This window comes from Corythoichthys intestinalis, chromosome 1 (genome assembly GCF_030265065.1).
Source record: "Corythoichthys intestinalis isolate RoL2023-P3 chromosome 1, ASM3026506v1, whole genome shotgun sequence".
Lineage (NCBI taxonomy): Eukaryota > Metazoa > Chordata > Actinopteri > Syngnathiformes > Syngnathidae > Corythoichthys > Corythoichthys intestinalis.
The window spans coordinates 43,105,706-43,127,047 of NC_080395.1; the positions used below are offsets into that span (position 1 = coordinate 43,105,706).

The window sequence follows — 21,342 nt, forward strand, 5'->3', positions numbered from 1 at the left end:
AAACTATGCAAGTAACAATGAAAACAAATCTGGATTTACAGAGCAATCTTTTAAATAAACACACTCATTAACTCATTGGGTGCCATTGAGGGCAATAGACAAAAATGAATCAGTGCCAGCCCCTCACAGTTCAAATGAATCGGACGTCCATCGCGGTTAGTGGAACCCAATGAGTTAAATACTTCAGACTCTGACTTGACAAGCTGCTAAATACGGGGGGGAGGGGGGGGGGGCCCTAATACTTCACAAGCACAGCCTCGAAGGGGCACCTGCAAAGGAGGGGGCTCACCATGCTTTTAGAGAGAAAGTTTCGCACTACCACCCAGCCAACGTTGACACCCACCAACATCAGCCCACCCCATTTCCAGACACGGCTGGCATGACTGCGCTCTGCTCTAGTATCATGCTGTTAAATTTGAATCCACGGGACTGAGCAGTGCTACACAGCACCAGACTCTCTGGAGTCACGGGGAATATTTCAGAAGCACTTTATTTATATCTGCAAAGGGGCAGTGCTTTTCTCACCACTAATATTAGCTTGGGTAAATACTTAACGAGATTACTCATAGTGCAAAGAGAATAATGGTATATGGTACAGTTAGTGATATTAAACTGAGCTTCCGCTTAAAGATCATGAATTTCAGCCATGAGGGATTCAATTGTAGAGGATTTTCCTTTCTCAAACAACAAACATGTTTACTGTCATGAAATTTAATATTTACATGGGTCTGTAAGCAACAGGTTGGTTAACTGTATTATTTAACTACAGCATTAGCCATGATTTAAAGGGAAAGGCATATGAAAGACAATTGTGTAAGGTATTTAAGAGTGCAAATTGTAAAATCTTTTCGACCTCTTATAATGAAGAAAACAATAGTTAACCACGAAAAATTATACTGCCTTATGAACTTACTGGCTGGCAATGCCCAATCGCAACCTGGCCATTAAAATGGATTGGACATCAATCACCTTCATTGGCACTGAAAGATGAGCATTCACAGCCAGTCCTCCCAGTTTAAATAAATTGGATGTCTATCTGTGTCAATGGCAAGCAATGGGTTAAAGTGATGACTTGAGTGTAAACATTGTTACGTAAGTCTCTATAGACCCTACTCACCAACGTCACAGAATGACGTGTCGCTGTATCAGGCCGCCATATTGTCCGTCATTGTTTATCTGTATTCTCAATGGTTTCAATTTGTCGTGCAATTTATAGTGCAATTCATGGAAGCCCCGGTGCTTTCAGACGCTGTAAACTCATTGGATGCGTTGCATAAAAGGCGTTATGTGGAAAAGCTTCAGTCTATCCATTCGCCAGATCCATATTTGATGCCTAAATCGATATTTTTCGCCCGCTGTCTTCGCCCTCTCTGTCTGACATCTGCTACCCTGATATCTACAACTATCTTATCCACACAAAATCAGCATATTCTCACGAAAGTTTGAAAGTCTGGCGACAATCAATAAAAATAAAAAAAAGTTGACTGCGATGGCCGATGCTTCAAGGATAGGTGGATATTGGACTATTTCTTCAATAAAACACGCAACAACTGTGTCTGCCTCATTTGCAAAGAGACAGTCGCAGTTTTCAAAGAGTTTGATGTGACGCGATAATGATATTACCGAACAAGACACGCTGACATGTAAGACAACATTACAGGGAAGATACGCAGCGAGAAATTATAGCAACTTGAAGCTAGTTTAATGTCACCGCAGCAGTATTTCGCAAGAGCCCGAGTGTCGAAAGAGAACGCCACAAAGACGAGACTGTTGAAATTATGAATTAAAAAAAATAATAAAGCAAATGTGACACACAGAAGGGCTTGCTAAAATTTGTTTAAATATATTGTTCTACGTAAATCAGCCAAGGTAGCCCCCCACATTTTTACCACACCAAATCTGGCCCCCTTTGCAAAAGGTTTGGACACACCTGTTTAAGTGATGATCCGTAGACGAGGCCAGCTTCTTTCACTTGGTACCAGCTAAATATTATTCAAAATATAATGATGGTGGAAGAAATAAGCATCTTGAATTTGAAACTGTATGTTGTCGGCGATTAGCCTCGCAATGATCTTAATTGTGGTTGTCAGCCCAAAACCCTCTAAATATATATTAAATGCATCTTACCAGATATTAAATGACTACTACATAATCTGTGGTAATCGTTTGGAGCCCAGTTTTCTCGTCGAATTGCAGCAGTCCATCTCGCTCTCCTCTCCGGGTCTCTCGGAATACGGTAGAACTTCAAGTCTCTCCGTCTATCTTCTCTGTTATTGCAACCAACAACCACACACGCCTTCACCATTTTGATTATTAATGTTAACGAGCAGAAAAACACGCCATAATAGGAGGAATTTACGTAGCGGTAATGCGTCAACACGACGAGTTGACGGACAATATGGCGCAGAGGCGTGGTTGTGACGTCATGTGAGTAGGGTCTATAGCCGCATGGGACAATGGGTTTTACTGAGGTCATGAGAAGCAATTTCTGATACTCACATTTGATTGGCTGAAACAATACCGGCATTGACAAAATGTCTGCCCCCATTGAACGCAGCTATTTCTGAGACATACAGTCTTTTATTTACGTTTTTCCTCAACTATTACATAACAATGACATTCCATTTTTTCTTCCAATTCATTATACAATGTTCGTTCTGTTTGTACGCATATGATAAAGGTGTTGTCTTCTCCTTCATTATCTCTCTTAGCTGCTATAAGTTGATATTACTTTGAGAATTAAGGGTTTTTAAGGATAAAGCTAGTGGAATAGATAGGAATTAACATTTTATATTAATTGCAGAAAGCCATTCACGCGTCTGACAAAAAAAAAAAGACTATCCCTGAACAATGACTAAGCATAATAGGTTTGAGACGAGCACAGTACTTTGCTGATGCACAAATTGTTTTGCATGACTCACGCCCTAAGTCAGACTCATTTGAAAAACTGTCTCTTGAAGTTGTCAGAATCTTCTTCTACCGGTTTAACAACATTTTACCTAAATGAAACTTTGTTATCTGGCAGTTTGGAAAAAAACAACATGATGACCTGCTCGCCATTAAAGCGCTAAAATTTTTTGAACATTTTTAGCCCAGGTTTCATACAGCATCAGTCAATGTCAATCAAAGAAACTCACCTTAGCACTTAAACTTAAGTTATTTGTAGTACTGTTCCCATCCCTGCTTTTCTCTGCATCATTAGGTAAGTTTGGCAACTTAGTTGGACAGCATGGAGACAGATGAATATGCACGTGTGGAGAGTATGTACTCCCGAGTTTTGTGTTGGAAACATGACAGGAAATCCCAGTGTTTGCATAGGGCACTTCCAAAGAAAAGCTCCGTTGTATGGCGCGATGACAATGGTTTTCCTCTAACCTTCCCTGCCCTTTTTCTGAGGCACAGTGCTTTTCCTCTGATGGTTTCACGGATGAAAACAAACAAGCTGAAGTACTACGGTACAGTTTTTTCTTAGGGTCACATTTAGTCTCAGGATCTATAACTGGGTAGGGAGTGTCGGGATATTCCGCATGGACTTCAGTCAATTTCCCAGTCGTAACTGGTTTCTGGGCAAAGTGTAGCAGAACACTTCTTGAGCGACTAACGTCCGCCGCTTTGCATTTAGGTTTGTCTTGGAGAGGAATATTGAAGTGTACCATATGTTTGGTGTCCCGACAATCAGATGAAGAGTTTCCTTTGAGACAATGTTGGCCACTTGCAGATGTGGCAGAATCCTTCCAGATTAATTCCTCATCATTCCATGAAGAATCAGCGATAAGGCCCTGGAAAGGTCCTCTCGCGACAGGGTTTACCGGAGAAGACGGCGGCGTGCTGCAAGGACTCTTTGGAAATATAACCAAGGAGGAACAACGTCTCAAGGGGACCTTGGACTTGCGGCAGAGCACGCTCTTCTCTTGGGTGTTCCTGTGCTTCTCTGGGGTCTCTGGTTCAAATATACTGTTGCTACTCCAGTACCCGGCATCGCTGGCCATACTGCTGCTACACGAACCTCCATCAGAGCCTGCCACAGCTCCAGCTTCACTGCTACCAGGATCTCCATCCAGGTCTCCACTGAGCATACCACAGGGCTGTAATGAGATCTGCACGACACTTTTTTGGCTACATGCCCCTTTGTTAACCCTTGGTATTAAAACTGAAGAATATCTTTGGAAATTTCCATAGTCCGGTGACAGCGAAGTCACCTTGAAGTGTAGAGAACTGTGCGCCAGACTCTCTTTGGGGGTACCAGCTGACAAAATGACTCCGCTCTCCTCACCATGGTTGCTGAAACAGTCTGACAGCGGGTCGGTGTGGCTTCTCCTTGACGCGAAGTCCAAACGGAGCCGGTTTGCCATACGTTTAACTCTCTAATCCCTGCAGCACTGAGGAGTGCTGCATGATAAAAGCTGGCGGTTGAAAATGGCTCTCCGCTTTGCGATCACAATCATTAGTGGGTGTACATAGCCAAAATAGCACTGGTGACATCCTACATTCCACTCAAGGCTGATCTCAACTTTTAGTCACAGGAGGTCAGTGATTCTGTTTGGAAATATGACCCATACACACAAACAGCAATCCCAGGGGTTCAGCCGCATATGGAAAGGAAAATCATGGTCAGAATTTGAGGACTTGATTAATATGTAAGCTTAATCAATCAGCTAGTTCAGTTGACCCCAGGTTCCGTCCTGTTTAGTGTGACAAAGCTCCTGTCTTGTCTTATCGCTTCACTCAAGTTGAAGACTGAAACTAAAAACTACACGGGACCCTTCTGTGTTGCATCTCAAACTGAAGTGCTGGTAAACTGTTACATCTGCCTCTGGCTTCTCACTCAAGACTCTACTTCCTGCTGCGGCTAGGCTTCTAATCTTTCTACCACTCGGTGCCCCCACAAATATTTTTACCAGCTGCTATTGAATTACAGGAAATCGAAGGAATGACTTGAAATACATCTTAACGTTAAAAAATGTGGTTGGTCCTGTCATTTAATGGTTTTTCACTGATATGAATTTGCCAACAGCAAAAATAAAAGTTGTAAATCTGTAACATTATCTGCCCTCCAACAGAAAATAGAAAATACGAGCAAGGGCGACCTGATTTGACTGTGGAAAGACTCCTGCTATATGACACCGTATGTTACTGTCTGTACTGGTCTGATTTCCTTTCATTGCAGTTGCTGCTTATTAATGGAAGGCTATTGTGAACCAGGTTGTGCTATTTAAACTTCTATGCTCTAAACCTTGTGACTGGCTATTAATTGATGCCGCAGGAATAAAGAATGGATGACGCATGTGTATTTTTGTCCAGTCGTATTCGATAGGACAATGCCATTGAAGGTGTTAGACGTCTAATCCATTTTGACTGGAAGATGCTGGCAGCGATTAAAATGGATTGGACATCTAGCACCTTGCACTGAAAAATGAGCATTCACAGTCAGCCAGTGATTACAGTTTAAATGTAGGGTTTCCTACCCAGAGCTGTATCGAGGCTTTGCAAGTTTTCTGGGGGATACACTCAAATGGATGTCTATTGCTAAAAATTGACGGCAATTAGTTAAAAGACTTAAATACAGTATATCTTCAATTTGTTATTGGGGGCCATTAGTGAGTACCAAATGTTAATGTTATTGTGACCGACATGACCCACATAACTCTGATGTCCACACGTGTGATCACCAGGTTTTTATGAGGGCAAGTTTGTTTGTTTTTTTAATCACCAAAAATAGTTCACTACGTACACTATAAAATGTTAAAAGTCAGCTGCCAGTGATGATGAAACATCAGGTGAGACCTATAGTATTTAGCATTTTTTTTTCAAGAGAACAATTTTCTTAATGAATGATGGGAAACCTAAACACGGGCGGTATCAATACTTGAAAGGCATTGGCACCCATTATTTTTTGAAAAGCAGTCACTTGCTATCAAGAAATTCTGCCATGAAACACAGTCGTATAGTTTAGTGGTAGTACAATGTAAAAGGTCAAACTCTGGCCATACAAAAAACATGTTCTCCCTATTCTATTCCCATTAATGATATTTCACAGACCAAACAATGGAGGCCGGTGAGTCGAGCACCACCCAAAAAACCGATGAGTGTACTATGCAAAGTCTGCTGCAATCCCCCCAAAAAGGTGATGAACTTATGGGTTGTAAATAGCCATGGATTTTGTGACTTTTACAACTCTTGACAACAGAAAAGCAAGACAGTGCATATTTTACTGAAGTTAGTGGGAACATACACATTATTGGAAACAGGGAAATGTTTTTATTCCCCTTTTTTATTTTATTTTATTTTTTTAAACGAATGAAATGACCAAGTCAAAGTGATCTATCCAGGAAGTAGATAACGTGTCTTGACGACAAATGATAAGGAATAATAAGCTTTTCCCTTTCTCTCAGGAGTTACCTAGTTCCATGGAGGAAGGGGACAAGCGGATGAAGAATAATGGAACGCGGCGCTGGCCAATCAGAGGGAGAGGAAGGTGGGCTTTGTATGAAGAAAGCGTCATTCTATTGGTCAAAAGTGGGAGACCCAGTGAAACGATCACTTCCAGAACTTCCCAATAAAATGTCTCGATTTTATTAGCAAATTTAAATTGCAATATTTGAACATAACTTGAATTATATTGACATACAGATTATATACACAAATTTTTGAGAAATATATTTAGGATTATTCAAATAAAACATTGATGTATGTTTAATAACACTTATGTTGCACACACAACATAATAAATTATGTAACTATGTATCTGATTTTTTTTTTTTTTTTTTTTTTTTGATGTCGCAATCTACCTACACCAGCATTACGATCAACTGGTAGACTGGTCGACTGCCTTCACAAATGACTGACCACTTCTGGGAAATACTAGTTTTTATTAACATTTTCTCTACTAATACACATCAGTCAGAAACCTTCTATGATTTTCAATTAAAACATTCTTTCTGATGGGATGCACATAATGTGTTGTCTGTCCCTTGGAGGAAAACCCCTACTTTCAGCCTTTGCAGTCAAGCACCAGTTTGTTAATAGCTTGGAACTTGCACGTACGCTGCATTTCAAGAATGTTTTTTTGGCTGACAGAATTCGAAACAATCGATTCAATTATTGTAAAAATGTATCATTTATTTGCAAAGGTTATTGGTTAGAGGCAAAATGGAGCACAACAAAGTCTCTCTTTGTCCAGTCCCTTCTACTTGAGTAAAAAAAGGAACAAAACAATGGACTATAGGAAGTTGAACCATAGACTTTACCATCAGGAGACAGTGAGGGACAGGAACAAGTCCAGGAAGCTGACCGGGGCCCACAAGTCATAGGCCAAGAGGCTATCTGATTGTTGAAAGACGAGGGCCAGATAGCTGACAAAACGTGCTGAGGCAATTGTGACATTGGATTTCAGTAAGTTCAATAAGTTGTCATTGTATGTAGAAAAATGCCAGTTTTGCTTTTGTTGAATAAAATTAAGATGATTCTGCATGCTTTTCTCAAGTAGTCAGTTTCTGATGTGAAAATTGACTGATTTACTAGCTGTTGACAACTTACGTCAAAATTGCACTAAATAAAATAAAATTTGAAGTTGCTATTACGGGCAAAAACTTATATACGTTAAATATTGCTTTTGATCTGAAAATATAGGGGATTATCCCTCCATTTGGTGATTTTTGTGCATCGAGCGTTTTTTAAGCCGCTGCTCATGGAGACTCATTTAAGTCTAAGGGAAGTGCCTGTTTTGGTTTTAGGTCGCTATGTGAATTGAATATATTTGAATTTTAAGTTGTTGTTTTTTTAAATAGGCCCCCTATGGACCGGCCCCGAGTCTCATCAACTGATAATGAAGTCTATGGTTGAACGATATCTACGTAGACCTCGGCTATGGCAATTGTTTCGGACGGCCAAGCAGGAATTATAGAATAAAAAATAGATTATTGATTTCCCAATAACACAACATTTAAAGAAGATATTTTTGCCCTACAGCCAAAATCACACTTCTTTGCTTGGACATAGGTACTACTGTGAGAGGATGGGTAGAAAGAAACCAAAAAAATGTAATCACCAATTTACTTTCTCCTTACATGATTAACTTCAGCTGCAAAACATATGGGGCCCTTGAGAGGGTTTTACACTTAAATTATCCAAATGAGATGCAATAACTCCCCTTCTAAGAACATCACTATCAGATAGAAATTCAACAGCCCATGTGTGATGAAAATCCCTTTCATTTACTTCTACACCTTTAGGCAATGGGTGCAGGGTTTTGTTTTTTGTTTTTTTTGGAAGGGACAGATTTACCCATATTTACAGCTGGAGACGATACCGTGCTGCAGTTGTCAAACAGTATACTGTCATCATGGCAAAATAACGGTCACTTAGTCTTTAACAGGCAGTCAAACAAAACTTAACCTTGCGATATGTCAGTCTTGGCGTCATCTGCCTACTTAAAACCCATTGCTCAATTAATGTATAAAACATTCACAACTAATATCTGTACATTAAGTTTGATTTCGAACAGACAACATATTCCTCGGTAACGCCTTAGCCTGCATCTTTAGTATTTGGAACCTGAAATGTCCAACCCATTCATTGTGTTTCAAGGATCAACACTGTAACTATCCACATATAGAGTACATAACTATTACAGTTTACAACAAAGTGCAAGGGGCTTCTAAACAGCGTTGGACGCATATTGATAGGATGCATCAGATATCAAAATGTTTTTTTTTCTTAGCACTAAAAAAAAGAATCACCTAAATTAATTCATCACAACCACAGGCGAACAAACACGTGCTCAAACCAGCAATTAAGAGACTAAGATTATGTAACATTCCAGTCAGCCAAGTGTTTAATTCATTTTAGATAGCAAATAAACATATCACTTACCAGGCGGTTCTCATCAAACACCTCCAGGAGGAGGCGGTTTTTCCTGGGATGGACCTACAGTAGAATGTGTAGGAGGCCAGTTAATGATTTGATGCTCGCGACAATTAACACACACATGCACACAATGGTCTGATTGTTGACGATTTTTGAAAATGGTATCACAGCTAAATTAATAACATCAGACATTGCATATTGTACTGGAATGAAAGTACACCTTTCTCAGAAGCCTCATACTTTGCAGTAATCAAGTATACAATGAAATGATTTTAATTTTGCTCGTACAAATGTATATTGCGACCCCCACCCGACCCGATTCAATATGATATTTTTATCTCATTTACTTATATCAACTTTGCAAATGTTTGAATGTGAGCGTGAATGTTTCTAAACATGTGCGCTATGATTTACTCGTTCATGTGATGCAATAAGCCACTTACTCGAAAATAAAATTCTTCATTCCATTTTGGATCCAGGGACTGCAGATGACAAGAGACATGTGAGACAAAAACACATAAGTAAGTAAACATTCTGTGGTATCAGCACAATAGGCAAACATGTACTGTAAAACCTGACAGTACCACATTTTAGTTGGTTAATTTTAGACAGACAAAAGTAATATTCATCTCAAATTTCTGATTACTTTCCACAAAGGTTTACCAAGTTGTCAAATTTTGACTGTGGTTGATCGCACAACATATCACACCACATTTAAATAAAACATATGAGCTAACTGCAGTCAAATATATATATATATTTTTTAAAACAAATATTTATATATTTTTTTAGTTACTGTATTAAACTAAAGCATTGCACTGTGCCTTGCGATTGGTCGGCAACCAGTTCAACCTGCCTACATTTAGCTGGAAGACACTCCAGCACCTCTGTGACCCTCGTGAGTAGGGATGGCCTTATTCGGATCATGTGATTGGTATTTGGGCCAGATCATTCTTATTTTTAAGTATTAACTAGCTGGCTGGATGCTATCGACGGCGATAGATGTCCAATCCATTTTGACTGGGTTGGTTGGCAGCTGCCCTGTCAAAACATGATTACTCAACGCCAGTCTTCCCAATTAAAATAGATTTGAGTTTAATAACCGTCTCTGAATCACTGTCTTTATGTCATGCCACAGCATCTCAATGGGGTTCATGTCTGGACTTTGACTTGGCCACTCCAGAACGTGCATTTTGTTCTTCTGAAACCATTCTAAAGTTGATTTACATCTGTGTTTTGGATCATTGTCTTTTTGCAGCATTCATCCTCTTTTTAACTTCAACTGTCTGACAGACGGCCTCAGGTTTTCCTGCAAAACATCCTGATAAACTTTTGAATTCATTCTTCCATTAATGATTGCAAGTTGTCCAGGCCCAGAGGCAGCAAAACGGCCCCAAATCATGATGCTCCATCCACCATGCTTCACGGTGGGGATGAGGTGTTGATGTTGGTGAGCTGTTCCATTTTTCCTCCACACATGACGTTGCGTGTTACTCCCAAACAATTCAACTTTGGTTTTATCAGTCCATAAAATATTCTGCCAAAACTTCTGTGGAGTGTCCAAGTGCCTTTTTGCGAACACTAAACAAGCAACAATGTTATTTTAGACAGCAGTGGCTTCTTCTGTAAAGTCCTCCATTCTTGGCCATAGTTTTTCATATAGTTAAAGAGCATACGACACCAGAAAAAAAGTCTTAAATGGCATTATTATGTGAATTAGAATCATATTTTGAGACGATTCGACCATATACAACAATTTAGCAAAGCGCAGATGACGAGAAATTAGTCTTTTAATCTGCCGGTTAGCCACGCCTACAATTATAGGGCTTTAGCGTCCCCAACAGGTGGATGACGTCAGCGGTAGACTAGGCTCATCGGTTTTACTATTCAGCCCATTGAGGGGGAATTGTTCAGAACGAGGAAAACGAGACGAAGAGAGCTGCAAAATGTCATTGTTTCAGTCTCTCTACTCCCAATATTTTTACAGGATATTCTTTTTATCCAAGTATTTTCCCCAATAGCTATATAAATGGCTTGAGAAGGACCAGTCAGCCCGTCGAGGGGGAACTATTCACAATGAGGAAAATGGGACGAAGAGAGCGGCAAAATGTCATTGTTTCTGTCTCTTTACTTCAATATTTTTACAGGATATTCTTTTTATCCAAGTATTTTTCCCCAATAGCTATATAAATGGCTTGAGAAGGACCAGTCAGCCCGTCGAGGAGGAACTATTCACAATGAGGAAAACGCGACGAAGAGAGCAGCAAAATGTCATTGTTTCTGTCTCTTTACTTCAATATTTTTACAGGATATTCTTTTTACCCAAGTACTTTCCCCAATTGCTAAATAAATGGCATGGTCATGACAAATAACTTGTGCTAAATGGAATATAAAATAATAAAAATCCATTTATTCAAGACGACATGGCAAAATTACTCCATAATGGTCAAAACAGTCGACTTTACCTTTACTGTCACACCTGCCGAACGATATTTTATGACACCTAAATCGGACATATGTCATTTCCCTTCCCCGGCTTCGGAGAATGTAAACAGACCAGAAGGAGTGACAGCTAGCCGACATGCTAACCCGAACCGAGGGATGTTTCAAAGTCTTCGAAGTGGAAAATCACACATAACTATCCTGGATTATTTGACATGACGACCCGGTTGTCGAGTTTCTTTGCGGATCGGCAAACCGCCCGGCGGAGAGCAATTTACAGTTCGTTCCCTGGAGGAGGGTGGCTGGAATTGTTGTGTAGCTAACGTGCTAACAGCTAACTGCTAATGAGCGTGAGGATAGCTTTTTACATGCCTATCAATGATCAAACGTAAGTAGTCCTTTATTTAAAGGAATTTTATAGTGTTTACTTTGTAATCACTGTATTCGTATTTGACATAATACAAAACAAGATGTTTACTCACTTCCTTGTAAGTCCAATGGTCCCACAGTAAATATCCACGGTGAATGGGAACCTTTTGAAACTCCAAAAAGGCGCATACGCCTCTCCCGCATACAGAATGATTTTTCTGCAGCCGTTTGGCTGGCGTGATGCAAAAAATAAAAGTATTAATCCGCAAAATCAGCTGAATCCTTCGTCCTCATACACAACAGTACACTGTAGCGTGAAGAGGACGTCTTCTACCGTACACGTCACAGCGCCCTCCTCCTCAATGCGAGACCGAAGCCGGAAGTCACTCATTTTCCTGGCGCGGGATTCAAAAAACTAAATAAATATAGCGATCGCTTCCACACACATCCAAGCGGTCCATATCATTCAGGAGCATAAAATACCGCGTGTATTATGAAATAAACATGCTTTTTCGTGTCACAAGCACTTTAATGTGTGCACAGAGATATTGGACTGTGCCAGTGATGTCTGTAAGTCTTTAGCAGACACTATAGGGATTTTTTTTTTTACCTCTATGAGTATTCTGTGCTGAACTCTTGGCGTCATCTTTGGTGGATGGCCACTCCTTGAGAGAGAGGCAACAATGCCAAACTCTCTCCGTTTGTAGACAACTTTTCTGACGGTTGATTGATGACCATCCAAACTTATAGAGATGGTTTTGTATCCTTTCCCAGCTTCATACAAATCAACAATCCTTGATTGCAGGTCTTCAGATAGCCGTTTTGATTGAGCCATGATGCACATCAGACAATGCTTCTCATCGAGACAATTCTTACCAAGTGTGTGTTTTATAGTGGGCAGCGAAGCTTTACACCACTCATCAGTGATTGGGCACACACCTGACTTGAATTGTTTGGTAAAAATCGGTTTCAATTTCTCTTTAAGTCTCCTTAGGCAGAGGGTTCACTAATTTTTCCCCCTTCTGTCATTGTTTGCATGCTATCCTATTTAAAATATAAAAACATATAAATATTTGCGTGGTTTTTGTTAAAGCAGACACTGTTTTTACATCTGTGTGATTTTGACAAAGATCAGATCACATTTGATGGTGATTTTATGCAGAAATGTGAGAAATTCCAAAAGGTTAAGATACTTTTTAATACCAATGTAGAGTTACAGCTGAGAAGGGCAAAAAGTAGGTGGGACTCAAGCTTCTTGTGCGGGCCATATTCTATTGTATTTTCATAATTTTCTACAGGCCAATAAAAAGTGGTATGCGGATTGCAATTGGGCGGCGGGGTGAAGTTTGGAAAACCTTGAAGTTGAGGTTTTAGAGTGTGTGGGTTATCGCTCACCTTTTTAATCGTTTTAGTCTGGATGCTTGCTATTTCCCCGCTAACGGGATCGTAAAGAGACAATCTTGTGTATGGATCGCTGCAAAAGAAATAACATACATTTAGATGCAGTCATGAAGTCAACATTGATCTGCAGAAAACAGATGTGTACAGTGTAAGTGAATTGTAATGTGACCAAATGACATCAACATACAGTAATGGTTAGGGTTGGCTACTTTTTACTCTACTCAAATTGGACTGTAAGTGTTATTTCATAATGCTTTAGGTCATTGTGATGCACATTAAAACTACATTCAGTGTATTAGTAATGTATTATAGTAGCAGGCTGGCAGCAAACAGTTTTTGCCAATTACATACAGTAATTCTGGCCAACAGCAGAAATGCTGTAAACGGTAATTTTTTTCCCATCCAAGTATAAAAGTGAACCAATTAAATACTTAATCTGATATTAAAATTCTATTTCTTTTAGTAACTAAAATGTCATTTGTAACTAAAGTAGTTGTTACACATTAACTTTCACTGCTCTCAGAGGAACCAAAGGTCGGAAAGCTGGACGACTAATCGAATAATGCCTTCCCAACATTAGAATTAACATTCGTCGCAAATTGTAACCGTACGTTTTATTACACGGAACCTAAATGGGATACTGGAAACCAAAAGCTGTCATCAAAGTTCACTGCCAGACAAGAATATACTGTCATCACTGACTCTTTAGCTGATGAGAGTGAAATTCTACTAATTCAACTAGAGTAAAAGTTAGTGACAGACATTTTACAGTGAGATGAAAAGCATGGCATACTGAAGTGCAGACAAAGCACCAACACCATTTTTTAGACAGAGAACTAAAGTAAAATACATTATACTAGCGTGTGACATTATTAACAGTCTTACAAAAAGGCAAAGTCTCAAAATACAGTTTTAAAAAACAAAAATACAACGCAATTCAGTGCAATGGCAGAGAGCTGGGACAAATTTGTTCACACACTGACAATAAGATGTCGCTATTGCAATTTCAACTGTATCACCAAACGTTGGTAAAATGTGTTTAAATTATCTATAGTGTTTGTACTTCAATTGTAGCGCTTTTTTGGCCTAACGGGGGCAAGAGAAGCCTGGCGGCCCGCCAAACATATAAAAACACTGGGGGGAAACCCTGATTATCCAAAGTAAGCGGGGGGAAAAAAATCATTTTATAAGGTGTGTGTAAACATTTACATTCAATAGTTTGGAGCCACTTTCCCAACGGGTGCAATAAAGTTAATCCAGATCATATTTGTGTAGGGCTGAATACATATATGAGCATGTTTAACAATATGACATCTACTACTGGTTAGACTTGAGATATTCCACTTACCTTGCCCCGAGGATGTCTTTTTTAGCCAGGCCAATCCCAGCAATAACTTTCACTTTAAGGATTCTGGATTCACTCTAAAATAAACAACAAAAAGATTGACTTTATTCATAAAATCATGTCATGCTCAATGTCTTTTTGAGTAAAATTAGGAAATTGAGTATTTTATCATGAGTATATATTTTTTATAATGTTTTTGCTACAAGTGGTCATTTTTGGTGCTACAATTTTGTTTTTCAATTTTACGAGTGGTGCATACATACTTACTAGTTGTGTTACTTGTACATCAGAGTACTTTATGAGGAAGGTCTACTTACGTACGGGTTTGCCAAAAGTGCTAAAATAATTGGCAAAAAAACAGCGTGCATAGCGGTTCTACTAATGTGCTTATTTGTTTGACTAGCAGTGATAGGAAGTAACAGTAAAACATGCATGTGCTGTTCTTAACGCTTCATAATTAACATTACCTGTGTCATTGGCTACAAATCCCTTCGGATTAGAAGAGGCTGGCAGTGAATGATCACATGGAATTTATTTAAAATGTTTTCAACCACCTGATCAGGTCTCATTCATTGACTGTGCTAGACATCAAATCCATTTTGACTGGAAGGCTTGGCAGAGAATGGTCCCCGCCAACTCTCCAAGTCCAAAATAACTGGACATGTCATGACGTGCCATTAATGGCACTGAAAATGAGCAGTGACAGCAAGTCTTCCTCGTTTAAAGGACTTGGACATATGAAGTTGTCAATGGCAGGAATTGAGTTAAATACCATAATTTTCGGACCAAAAGCCGCAATTTTTTTTCTTCATTTTGAATCCTGCGGTTTATAGTCCAGTGTGGCTTTTTTGTTGATTCATAAGACTATCATAAGACCATCATAACAATGACATGAAACTATCATGGGCATTACTGAATGCTAATGTCATAAAGTGTCATCCGGCAAATTATGTCACTATGTCCATTTATGTCCAGTTTTGATTTTTAACATCCATTCAAAAGTGAGATAATTTGCCGGATAACACTAAATGACATCTTTTATAAGCATTCATTAATTCTCAGGACAGAGTCATGTCATAATTATGATTGTCTAATGACAGTCTTATGGCGCCACTGTCAAATATAGTGTTACCAAATACCATAACTAGCAATTAATGAGTGGAACAGTAACTGAAGAAATAATTAGCACAGAACATGAATTATGATTGTTATTTACTTCTGTAGCACTGCAATGCATGCTAGAAGGCATGTTGGATAACAACAGTGTTGACAGCAGGTGGCAGCAGAGGTTGACTGTCTCCCCCAAGGGATCAGTGGTGGCCAAATTAAGCTTCTTGAAGCAATCAAACTTTGCAGCTAATTGGTTCAAAGCTTTATGGTGGTTCATTTGGTCTTATGACAGTCGTATGATGCCGCTGTCAAATAAAGTGTTACCGGTTAATATCTTTTGGTGTGAATATCCCATGATGCAGTGAGGACAGCTGTAGCTTATAGTCCAGTGCGACTTATCTATGAACAAATACCATTTTAGTGCCAAATTTGGTGGGTGGCGGCTTATAGTCAGATATGCCTTATAGTGCGAAAATTATGGTACTATGAAATTAAAAAAAGAGATAGAGTGTTAGTGGGGGCCACAACCAGTGTTATATTTATGTTATAATTTATTTTTAATATATTCATTTTGCTTTTATTAAACATTTATTCATTCATAAAAAAACAACATTGTACCTACATACTGTACATACAGACATAGCTACAAAGACACACACACAAAATAAAGACATGACATATGGCAACACTTGTATACCAAATATTGATTTTTTTTAATTTACCAAAAATAGTTGTAAATAGTTAAGCAGTTAATGCAGTATCGAACCCCAGGGGTTCGGTGAAGGTTAAGAAATGCAAAACCCTATTTTGTACGCTGACTAAATCTAGGCAAAGTGGCATTTTAGACCAGGATTTGGACTTGTTTGCCCTTAATTTACAGGCTTTATTCCATTTTTCAAATGCTAGCTCTCTATCTAATGGGAGGAGAAATCTGTTTGCTCAGTGGAAGGTTGACTGGCACTTGGTATGAGGACGTATAACAGACCTACAGACAGCGTGAAGTGCGTAGATAAATTTTAAAAAATGTATGTAATCCAAGCGATAAAATAAGAATGTAGACATGAAAACAAAAGAAATGTGTGAAATTAAATGAGTTTCATTCCAATGCAAAATTATTTGTAGAAAATTTAAAATCTGCAAGAAATTTAAACAGGATTTCACTTGGATACTAGCTTGCTAAATTTTGAATTCGTAATAAAATGGCTTTATTATGAAATTCCGAAGTGTTCGGTGAATGCGCCTGTGAACCTGTGGGGTTTGGTGTCTTTAGCAAGGTTAAGAACCACTGAGTTAATGTAAATAGTTATAAAAGGATGACTCATTGATGGCAGTGAATGGGTTAAACAGATTCTTGGGGTCATTTTACGTGAGTGTACATTTATCAAACATCTTTTAATCCCTGCCTGTACTTTCGAAATTCTTTATTTGCCACAATACTATTAGTAAACAGTGTATTTTTTATTCCATTATACAGTAGAGTGAATTCTGAACAGTCACATCTACTTGTATAAAAAAGTTGCTTCTGACGTCACAAGACGATAACTTGCACGAGTCCACGAGAATGATAGGATTTCGCAATGACTGACTAGAAAGCTATGACGAGTTCCCTCGAACCGGAAGTATGTTTTCACTAATTAAAAAAAACAAACTCTACACCCCTAAAAACTCCCCCAAAAACTCACGTCAACCTAAACTTTTTTTTCCGAGTTGTCTTGGCATTAAGTAGACAGTTGCGACTGCAAAGCAAACGTTGTTGGTGGTGTTCGCGCTAACTGGCTAATTCCTAGTTAGCATCACGTGAACGACGACGCCGTCAAAAACTGTTTGGAGACTTTTTTTTTTTTTTTTTTTTTTTACCTCTTGGTCGCTCGGAAGTCCTGGAATTTGTAAGGGAAGTGTGGCCATTATATCCCAAGTTTTCGCCCGTCGGTATAGAACAGGTAAGAACACTTGTGCTGTTTGGAGTTGGGACTCTGGCGAGGATTTCCTCCGAATGTTTACTGCCACAAGGCGTTCACTCCCTCTATCCATCCTTTCGACCTCCCCTTCTTCTCTGCCTCCTCCTCCTGTTTGTACACTACAGGAAAAACACATGAATACTTTCTATTTGGACGATTTCCAGTACTTCACTTTTATATTCATTAATGAATAAGATCTGCTCTAAAATGAACTGTTTTTACATTGACCACACATGAACCTTTTCATGCATTTTTTTTTTTAACCCTTACTTATTGACAGCCACTGACGGCGCTAGACGTCCAATCCATAGGACACTGAAAGATGGGCATTCACTGCCAGTCTTCCCAGTTTCATCATTTCAGGGAGAGTAATCAATTCACTGGACACAACATGTTGATGACCCTAAAACACTGTGTCAGCAATAAAATTAACTTACAAGAATATTTGTAATAATAAGTTGAAAATGAGCGTTTTTGTTTCCCATCATTCTTGAGGGGAATTCTAAATCAGGCTGCTTAGGACAGCTATACTTTTCGCCAAGATCGTCATCCATTTAATATGGTATGCCCGCCGGTGTCGTGCCAATGTCGTTACCCCAGTTAAAAATTGTATCGCCTGGGCAGAGCCATATGGAGGTTGATTTGTGTCTTCATGATTCAATCCAAAAAAAAAAAAAAAAAAAAAGTGTTTGAATGCAAAAATAAATCTGAAACTGAAATCTGAAGCATTTGAAAGCTATTTTTCTTTGATTTTTTTTTTGTTTGTTTTTTTGGATTGAAGTCTTTTTTTTTTTTTAATTAAAACAACTTTCTTGATTGAAGCAATGTTGTTTTGCGTTTGGGCCACATTTTGGCTAGGGCATTACTGTCTTTACTATCCAATCAAAAAAATAAGTTGCTTTAAACAAAAAATATTTTCAAACGAAAAATCACTTCAATCAAAAAAAAAGAAAAAAAATCAATCATATAAAAAAAGTTTTTGAATGAGAAAAAATATTTGAGAATCAAATATTTGCATTAGAACACTTAATTTTTAATTTAAAAAATATTATTATTTATTATTAATTTTATGGGTAGGACATTTGTGTCTAAATCATTCAATCCCCCCAAAAATGCTTCAATCAAAAAAAAAAAAAATTCAAACAAAGAAAAAAAATCATTTGAAAAATGAAATCCCCCCCCCCTTTTTTTTTTTAATAGTATGCAAAGCAAATGACCGTCTAAGGTGCTAGTCACATGAACTGTTAAATAATGAAAATAAAAATAATTTTGACCCAAAATAAAAATATCTTTTTTTTGCTCATTTCATTTTTGTTGTTTGCTTTAATGCTTTACAACTTTTATATATCTATATAGGAAAGTCAATTACATGCAATGACACTTTACGGCCACCAGGAGGGGCCTGGTCCCCCCTTAAACTCCGCTTATGAGTCAGTAAGTATTCAAAAGTTATCATTAACTTAAAATGCCTATGACACCAAAAAGCATGTTTATTTCATATTTCAAGCGGTATTTTATGCTCCTGAATGAAATTGACCACTTGGATGTGTGTGGAAGCGATAATTTTATTTATTCAATTTTTTTAATCACACGCCATGAAAATGAATAATTTCCTGTTTTGAGGAGGAATGCTAATATGACGTCACCCGGGTCAGCATCTCACAATACAGATACGGAATCAGCTGATTTTGCGGATTAATTCGTTTATTCTTCGCACCACACCAGCCAAATGTGCTGCAGGGATTTGTTGCTGCACCAGGGAGAGGCATGTGAGCCTTTTTGGGTTTCAAAAAATTCTTTGTTTTAAAAATGGTCGCGAATACAGCAATTCCAAATAAACACGACAAACTTTCTTAAAATAAAGGATGTTTACTTACATATGATCATGGACGGACATGTAGAAAAGTTCTCCTCAGACACATCCTGCAATGTTAGCTGCACAACAACTGTTGTGTCTGCCGCATTAATTTACGCCATATTTGTGTTGATCATGTGGCAGCTACGCGCTCCTCGTCGGCCGGTCTGTCCGGCGGGCATTCTCCAGCTGCTTCCCTGGCAAACAAGCTCTCCTGCTCGCAGCAGCGGAACGACGAGCTGTAGCTTGCTAGCCGCCGGGAGGGTTGCCGATCGGCGAAGACAATCGACAACCCCGCGGCCGTGTGAAATGATCCTGGGTAGTTTTGTGTGATTTTTCACTTCGAAGACATCACTCTGTTCGAGTTAGCTTGTTGGCTAGCTGTCACGCCTCCTGGTTTGTTTACGCTCTCCGAAACCAGGGCAGGGAAATGATTAAAGCCGGACTAACTCCGGTGGCATAAAATATCGCTCGGGAAAGTGCAAGAAGTAGAAAGTTTTGGCCATTATGGAGTAATTTTGCCATGTCGTACTGAATAAATGCATTTTTAATATTCCATATTCCATTTGGCACAAGACTGGTATTTGTCATGACCATGCCATTAATTTAGCAATTGGGGGAAAATAGTGAGATAACAAGAATATCCTGTAAAATATTCTTGTAGAGAAATTGAAACAATGACATTTTGCAGCTCTTTTCGCCGCATTCTCCTCGTTCTGAAAAATTCCCGATCAATGGGCTGAATTCTAAATCAGATGAAACCATGACCCTGCCGACGTCATCCTCCAGGCAGGGGCTAAACGGCAGATTAAAAGACTAATTTCTCGTCATCTGCGCTTTGCCAAATTGTTGTATAGAGTTGAATCGTCTCAAAATATGATTCTAATTCACATATTAATACTATTTAAGACTTTTTTTTTTCATTCTGTCATAGGCACTTTAACTCATTCACTGCTAGCTCAGATCACATAATATGTGTTGTGGTAGTTAGTTAAAAAGTGAAATTGATTTTGAAAACCCCTATTGATGGCAATAGATGTCCAATCTATTTGAACTGAGAGTCATTGAAAGCCAAAGAGTTAAGCTATGTGAAGTCACAAGAAATTTATAAAACAAATCAAATAAAATTCCTATAGCAAAATACACATGGGCCACACTTATTTGAATTTATGTCTGTATTCTTCTTTTTAAAAAAAAAGTAGTTATTTGTTTTAATGTACTTTTTGAAGTGTTAATTTATACTGTATATATATATATATATATATATATATATATATATATATATATATATAATTATTTACATATTTTTATTACTTAGGTCTTTTTTTTTTAAATGTGTGTTTCTTTTTATTCTTTATATTTATTACAATTTTAATTATTTTTTTCCCAAAATGGATCTGTCAATTAATTAATTCATTTTATTTATATTGCCCATCCGAAATTATGTGTGGGCGACAATAATACTACGATGAATTGGACGTGTAGTGCTGTCAATGAGTTAAATACTATGGAGAAAAAAGATCTGGGGTCACAACCAGGTTATATCTTGTTTTATTTATTCTAAATTTATATTTTTTTCTTTTATCAACATTTTATTCATTTATTTAATGTATTTATAATTATCTAAAAAAAATATATTGAAAAATGCAATCATGATTACCACTATATTTTAAAAAATACATAAAATATCTCATTGTAATACGATGCACAATGTATTTTATTCTTAGTACTTTATTCTATTCGCTTATATATACACATATTTATATAACCGAAAATTTATTTTTTAATGTATATTTCAAATAAAATGTTAAAAAAAATAAAATAAAATAAAATAAAAACTATTCGCTTATATATATATGTTAGTGATTTTTTTTTTTTTGTTAATGGCTAAAATAGTCATTTGCCTTAAAAACAGTTACAGGTCTTAAGTATCAACTTTTGAATAGCTGTCCACTGCGGTGACCACTTTCCCTAAAAGGTTAACAAAGCTGAAGAAC

At 38.0% G+C, this 21,342-nt stretch overlaps 2 protein-coding genes across 2 annotated transcripts in view; both read right to left on the reverse strand.

Moving 5' to 3' along the window:
• The window catches only part of LOC130914815 (E3 ubiquitin-protein ligase NEDD4-like), a 50,934-nt gene extending 33,332 nt beyond the window's left edge, over positions 1-17,602 (reverse strand). Inside the window, exons 1-5 of the mRNA XM_057834339.1 lie at positions 17,390-17,602; positions 14,426-14,499; positions 13,072-13,150; positions 9,309-9,347; positions 8,872-8,925 (exon numbers count right to left, since the gene is read on the reverse strand). Coding sequence (XP_057690322.1) covers positions 8,872-8,925; positions 9,309-9,347; positions 13,072-13,150; positions 14,426-14,499; positions 17,390-17,563 — 420 coding nt within the window. The 5' untranslated portion in view covers positions 17,564-17,602. The remainder of the gene's footprint in view (positions 1-8,871; positions 8,926-9,308; positions 9,348-13,071; positions 13,151-14,425; positions 14,500-17,389) is intronic.
• LOC130914824 (E3 ubiquitin-protein ligase NEDD4-like) lies at positions 268-8,864 on the reverse strand. The gene has a single exon (XM_057834351.1). It carries the CDS (start codon positions 4,350-4,352, stop codon positions 3,120-3,122), a length of 1,233 nt encoding a protein of 410 aa, XP_057690334.1. The 5' UTR covers positions 4,353-8,864; the 3' UTR covers positions 268-3,119.
• Positions 17,603-21,342: the final 3,740 nt, after the last annotated feature.